Here is a 7,050-nt window from a genome sequence, read left to right on the forward strand (position 1 = left end):
AGGGAGCCTGACTTTCTCGGGAGCGTTTCCAGTCCCAGATACAAAGCATTCCTGCAGGGTCACATGCCTGTGTCTGTCAGCGCGCAGATTAGCGGGACATCCTCACCGCGCTTTCACGGAGAAAGAACCTTCATTCAATGTGCTGAAAGAAAGGCGGCCATTTGGAAGGGGAGCTCGGGCGGGGGCCGGAGGCCACTCTCGGTTCACCCAGGTGGCCGCCCCTGCCTGGGAGAGGGCGCTCCCGAGCTCGAGGCCTTACCGCGGGCTGCCGAGTGGGGGGCCGCAGGGCCTCGGGGCCCGAGAATGCAGATGCCGTCTGGGCCCCGGCAGCCGCCCCCAGGCCCAGCTCCTGTTCTTCTCCCCGCTTCTGTCATTGGCTTTCTCTGGGGATCCCCTCGGAATCATTGGGCAGGGAGTCCAGCTGGAAGGGACTTTACATGTCATCTGACCCACCCCATACCTGAATGTGAACCTTCCTGAGACCCGAAGTGTAAAGAAGGGGCCCAAGCAAACGTCTCCTGAGGGCAGGGGCTAGGAGTGTGGCGGGGGGACCCTAAATGGGAGACAGAGCGCCCCGTGTCACACTCCTGGTGCCCAGCCCCCTCAGTGTGTGCCCTGCATTCCCTGGCATTAGTGCCAAGCCCTGTGCCCAGAACTGGATATCCCAGAGACACAAGTTCCCCTCAGGGAGCTTGTGGCCCAATTGGGTCCATCCAAGACGTGTCCGGTGTGAAATGAGAGCAGAGTGTCCCAGGCGCGAGGGTCTGCTGGGCAAAAGCATGGAGGCGGGAATTTGGCCAGACTACTGGCTCCAGGCAGGCACAGAAAGGGGGCTTATCCAGAGTCCAAAGGGGACTTTGAACTCCAGGGGCCATCTTCCACAACCCCCTTCTTCAGTCCTGCCCTTTGGGGCATCAGGAGACAGACCCAGAGGTTAAAACCCAGCGGAGGCTGACAGCTCAGGGAGCACTTGGGCTGCCTCTGGTCTTGGGCTCCTGCTCTTCTAAACTCTCCTCCAGACCCCCTGGTTCCCGGAAGCTTTCTGACCCCCCACCACCACCAGCAGCTGCCCTCAGGGATCTCCCACTCCCCTGTTTGGGCCTGGGGTGGGCCGAGCTCCGGCGCCCACAGACGGCCGTGGAGAAGGCCGTGGTCTGTGCAGAGAGATGCCCATTGCGGGCACACCAGCCCTGCACCCCGCGGCCTCCGGACGTGGTGAGCACCGCTCTGCCCTTTCCCAGGGTCCCCATGTGCTCTTTGGGAGCAGGAGTCAGAAAGCAGAACTTTCTTTTTCATCCCCATCAGATAAAATGCCTTTGTAATCTAAAGCAGCCCCAGCCTCGGTGGCCCCGGCTCAAAGGGCTCCCTCACAAAGGAGCCGCCTTTTGTTTTTGCCCCTTGATGCACAAATAGCTCAAAGGAAAAGACGCGGTCAGCAGCCGGGATGATCTGGAGGAAGCCGCCCTTCCCTGCCTGAGAACCGGCTCTCCTCCGGAGGGAAAATGCCCCCTTCCCGCCCCTTCCCAAAGCTGCCAGACCCCGGGCTGGGGGCCCACCCCAGGCTCCCCATGCAGCCTCAGCGTAGTCCTCAGTGAGGGGCTGCCCTTGGCCGGGAACTCGGGCCCTTGGGTCTCCTCCCAAAGTACCCCCGGGCCTTGTGATGCTGACAGCCCTGGGGGAGGAGGGAAGGGGGGCATCTAAATCCCCGGTGCCCATAGTAGGCCCGGGACAGAGCCGGGACCCTGGAGTCCCAGAGAGGACACGAAGGCTTCCTGGCGACAGCCCCAGGGCTCGTCCTGAAGGACGCTCCCGCTCCGTCCCGGCCGCTGGGCAGGGACGCCGGTTCTTGGGGGGTCTGCGATCACAGCTGGATGAGAGACAGCAAAATCGGCATTCATTGACAATCCAGAAAGAATGATCTCAGGACGTGGGCCAGGGGCATGGGAGGCAGATGGGAATCGGATACAGCGTGGGGCAGCACTGGTCAAGGGCCACCTCATTTGCCCCCCAACTCATCCCGAGTCCCCAACTCCTCCGCACTTCCCTGCACCCACTCTGGCCCTCAGCTACACGCTAGTGGGACCCAACTCCCCACTAACAGGCCTTGGTACCGGTCCTTTAGTAATGCAGCTGAAGCCCCAGTGGACTTGCCCCGTGGGCTGGGGGCATGGCTGTGCCAGGCGGGCACTGCCCAGCTCTGGGCTCATTTTTTTAAATCATAGCTTTTTATTTTCAAAATATAAGCAGAAAGTTTTTAACATTCACCGTGCCAAGCCTTGTGTCCCAAAGTTCTCCCTCCCTCCCAGACGGCGAGCGATCCAATCTAGATTAGACACGGGCAGTTCTTCTGTACATATTTCCCACAATTATCGCACTACACAAGAAGAATCGGATCCAGAAAAAAGAGAAAGAACAAAAGCAAGCACGTGACAGAAGAGGGAGAAGAGCGGGCTTTGGCCCACTCGGTCCCGTCGTCCCCTCTCCGGGGGCAGACGGCGCTCTCCAACGCAGGCCACTGGAACCGCCCGGATCGCGGGCTTTCCGGCCCCTTCTTGTCTTCTGCCCCGCTGCCCGGCTCTCCTTCAGCCGTGTTAGGTTCCCCAAATCTAAAGGCTCCGCGAGGGCCGGCTTCGGGGAAGTCCATCCCTCCCGAGTTCTCGGCCCGGCTCGTCGTCCATTTGGAATGAGAGCCGGATGTCCAGGGATGACCCCGGTGATGGCGGGCAGTTGGGCCAACTGCCTCTGGGATGGTTTGAGAGGTTTTGGTTTTTTTTGCCACTGGATGGATCTTTCCCCATGTCCCCCAGGATTTCTCAGAAGGGAGCCCCCGTCTCCCAGCCTACAGCGTGCTTGCTGAAGAGGGTGCAGCCCCTTGGTTCTGCGTGAGGAAGTTGGGGCTTTACTTGGGGCATCTTTGGTGACTGGGCCATTTGCCGGGCCACGTGCCTGGAATGGCTGGGGGAATGAATGGGCGGCTCTCTAGGTGCTCTATCCCGAGCCAGCAGGACTGCGTCTGCCCTTGGAACTGGAGGGGACCTGCATATGGGGGTGGGATTGTGGGCACGCGTTCGGGGGCCATGTTACTCCCCTTTGAAAGTTCAGCCTGAGGCCTTTCCTGCCCCCCACCAATGCTGGCCATGGGGTCGGCTCTCCCGGGGCCGGAGACAGCTCTGAGGGCAGGTGCGGTCCGCACCTGACAGCAGCTTGTGGGTGGTCCGTTCCTCCAGACCCCATCCGTCCGCCTCACTTCTCCTTGAACCTGGTTCTGTCAGTAGCCCAGCTCCCCCTGCTCCCCCTCCTCCCCTTCCTCCCCGCTATGTCCAGCACGTGCTCCCAGGATCCTCCCTAACGGGTCTCCTCCCTCTGTTCTCCCAGGTGGAAGGACGCGTTCGTGGACTGGAACGGCACAGAGCCCATCCTGTGAGCGGGCGCCCCGCGGCCTTGCCCCGGCCCCGCCGGCTCATTTCTGAAACCCGAGGCCCTGTAGCCGTGCGTGAAGCGTCTGACTCCCCTCCCCCAGCCCCCCGCGCTCCCACCAAGGGCCTTTTACAGAAACTCCTTCCTTTTGTGTAGCTTTGTCCCGGGGCCAGCCTCCATCCGTCCTCACCAGTCTGGATCCTGTGGGCCTCCTGCCATTGTCTCTGGGTCCGACGGAAGAAGAGTCCCCCGGGCGCGCTCTGGCTACCTCATTTATTTTCTCCTCCTCCCCCATCCCTAAGAAAGACACGGAGGGCTCAGGACCTCCGTGCCGGCCTGTCCAGAACATCCCGTGTCGCTTGGTTTCCGTCCCAGTAAAGCAGGGCCTCGAAAGCGTGTGGCCTGGGTCTCTGGTGTTCCTGCCCGCCTTGAGGGCCCCGGGGCCCAGGGATGATCCTGAGGGAGGTCACTCTGTGACCGGGAAGGGAATAGCCCCCGGCCCCCTCCCTGCCCGTCCCCCAGGGAGAACCTTCAGGCTCCAGCCCCTGTCCCCCTTCTACATTCAACAAGTGCACCGAGTTGTCTGGGACTGAGAGTCCTTCACCCCCCTTTTCTGCCCAGCCCCCTTCCTCCCATCCCTGCCCTCGAGCTTAGGGTCCAGTTGGTGAATGGGAGCCAGGACAGAGAGGAGCAAGAGAGCTGCCGGCCAAGGGCGAGGAGGGGATGAGGGCGCCCCCAGAGCACCCCAAAGCAAGGGGCTGGGCCGGCTGCAACTGGCCCTGGCTCAGAATTCTGCTCCACAAACTAGGTGTAAGGCCGCACATTCCTTCCCCATCCCCGGTTTTCCCAACACCAAACCCCTTGTGAGGTCCCAGACACACCCAGACTGAAAAGAGAGCGCTGGTCCCACAATCTTCCATGGCTCCCCATTGCCTCTAGGATCAAATTACACAAACAAGGCCTCCCACGGTCTTAGCCACCGGTCTTCCGGTCACTAGACGCTCCTCCCTTTCCCGCTCCCCCCAGAGTTCTCAGACCCCCCTGGGCACCCCCTCCACTGGCTTCTAAGGAGCCCCTCTTGCCCTTTCCTCGGTGGAATAATTTGGTCTTTTAAGTATCTCTGGCAGAATGGAAGCTCCCACAAGGCAGGACCCCACAAACCCTGAAGCCTGGGCCCTGAACAGAAGGGGAAAGGGGCCCCGTGGGCCTTGTTGAGGGCGGACCCCAAGGAGTCAGCACTCTGGCGAGAGTCCCCGGGCCAGCCAAGGGGGCCACGGGAAGGCTCTGGCTTTGTGGCGGGCCTGGGATCCTGGACCCGGGCCCGTGTGCTTCGTGCAGACGGAGCCGCTCTTCCCCCCGGCAGCCTCGGGCTCACCAGCAGCCACAAACATTTCCCGAGCCCGGGCCCTTCACAGAAACATGCACCCCTAATAAGGCCGGCCCTGCCCGGAGCGTCTGCGCGGCTGTTTCCAATAAAGCTGCTGGAAAACAAGCTGGGTCCCTGCAGGGGGGCGGGGAACAGCGTCAGTAAACACACGTCAGCAGCCGCCGGCCCCCGCAGCCCTCCATGGGTCCCAGATGTCTGCACCCAGCCAGGGGCCTGACCCTCAGCCGCCCGGCAGGATGGTGTCCCGCCCCGCGGGGGCTCAAGCTCACAAACCCGCCCCCAGCCCTAAAAGGCCAGCCTGAGTTTTTCCTTCCAGACCTTTGGGGGGCAGTGCCCCCCCATACTCTTTACTCAGGCCCAGACTTGGATGAGGAACTCCACCCGGTGCCTGGCTGGGGCGGCCTGGCCATGGGGAGGCCCGGGGTGCCACAGCTGTGCCCTCCCAGTAACCTCTGCTCTCTCTCTCTTGGGCTAAGGCCCTGCTAGCCTGCATCTCTGCTGCGCTACAGGGCACTAGCTGTTTGCCCAGGTAGTGGGCAATGAGAAGGGCAATGGGCGTGTTGTGCCAAGGCTGTGTGCCAGAGAAACGGGCGCTTCTCATCCCTCCGGCTGCCATTCAGGGGCCCCGCTGCTAAGCCGACGCGGGGCCTTGAATGGCAGCATCACAGGGACGAGGGGCTGTCTCGTTCCGGGCTTTCCTGGGGATTGGGGGGCTCTCTCTAGGGCCTCCAGCAGGGCCTCCTTGCTGTATAAACTCTGTGCCCATTCACAGCAGGCTCCCGGCAAAGGACTTCCTATAGATGGCTGAACTCTCCGCTTGTTTATTTGGCTTGGCCCGGCTCGCTCCGAGCTGTGGGAGCAGGAAATCTTTTCTCCCTGGAGCAGCTCAGGGAGGAAGAGCGGCCTTCGTCAAGAGCCTCACTTAACCTTCTGCCAGAGCCCTGCCGGGAAAGCCACTCATGAGCTCAGTGCAGGAGGCCGAGGGGCTGGAAAGGCGCAGGCTGGGGGCCCCGACCCGTGGCGGGAACAAGCCCCTGGCCTCCCTTCCCCGTGTGTCCCAGGGGCCTCCGAAAAGGAGGCAAGAAGCAATGTAGGGGCTGGAAATAAAACAGATTTAGAAAACTCTCTGTGGGAGAGGCCCTGAACAGGTCACTTGGAAGTGTTTGGGGGGCCATAAACTGGGAGAAAAGCAGGGGGGATGTGGCCTCCAAACCCAGCCAGACACCAGGTCAGGCCCAGAACGGAAGGATGGCTCTGCTGGGGGAGGGGCGCCCCCTTCTTTTATGCCCTGCCCACCTCCTTGGGAGCGGGGGAGCACCAGGGCCTTGCTGCGGCCCAGGGGCCCGAGTCCCTGATGGCGGTTGTGTCGGCCAGAGCCGGGAAGGGTCCGGGAATACTGCAGGAGGCGCGGGGGGCCGAGGCCATTTGCAGGCCCGCTCGTGCATGTCCCGCTCACGACCCAGTCACTATCTTAATGACCGGCTGCTGCCAGGCCAGGGCTCACCAGGCCCAAACGCCAGGCCCGGAAGCTACGACCTGGGACTGAGTCTGCCCCGGACACAGAAAATGCTCCCCTCGGCCTCTCACTTTCTCTCTGGGGGAGGGTCAGGCGCCCGCCCGGCCCCAAGTCTTTGGTTCCTGTGTTTGGGGCCGGGACCCCCTTGGGAAATGGGCAGAGTGTCTCTGCTGGGGGCCGCCTTCCACTGTCTCTGTTCCCCAGACCCCCCCCCTTTTCTCTCGTTAACTATGAGCTGAATGGAATCATCCCCACTGTGTGTGAGAGAGAGACAGGGAAGAAAGGAAGAAAAAGGAAGGAGAGGGGAGGGACAGACGAGTACAGACATGGACACAGAGAACCAGAGCCCAAGCTTGTATTCCCCCAGCCTCCCCCTGGGCTCCCCCCCGCCTCCCCCTGGGCTCCCCCCCCTCCCCAGCCGTACCCCATGGGCGGCCATCCTCTCTGCCCACGGTGAGAAGCCCGGCCCAGGCAGGCTGGCCCCAGGGAGCCCTGTGTCATACCCGACACCCCCTGGGGCTCACAAGCACAAGCTCGGGAGGGGCGCTGCAGGCATCCTGACCCCCTCGGACCCCTTCGGACCCCCTCGGACCAACAGGCCTGAGGACCACCTTCGGCGGCGGCGGCGGCGGCTCTCCCCACTGAGCCACACTGCTGCTCTCCGGACATGTCCCCAGCCCATTCAGGCCCGGCCGGGAGAGCTGCTTCCCCCAGGCCGCCTCCAGCTTCC

General features: G+C 62.6%; 1 protein-coding gene across 6 annotated transcripts in view; it reads left to right on the forward strand.

Moving 5' to 3' along the window:
• Positions 1 to 3,810, forward strand: part of MINDY4 (MINDY lysine 48 deubiquitinase 4) — a 100,704-nt gene extending 96,894 nt beyond the window's left edge. For all 6 annotated transcript variants that reach the window (XM_074284563.1, XM_074284564.1, XM_074284565.1 and 3 more), the window contains one exon: positions 3,376 to 3,810. In XM_074284563.1, coding sequence (XP_074140664.1) covers positions 3,376 to 3,424 — 49 coding nt within the window. In that variant the 3' untranslated portion in view covers positions 3,425 to 3,810. The remainder of the gene's footprint in view (positions 1 to 3,375) is intronic.
• Positions 3,811 to 7,050: the final 3,240 nt, after the last annotated feature.

This window comes from Sminthopsis crassicaudata, chromosome 1 (assembly GCF_048593235.1).
Source record: "Sminthopsis crassicaudata isolate SCR6 chromosome 1, ASM4859323v1, whole genome shotgun sequence".
NCBI classification, from domain to species: Eukaryota; Metazoa; Chordata; class Mammalia; order Dasyuromorphia; family Dasyuridae; genus Sminthopsis; species Sminthopsis crassicaudata.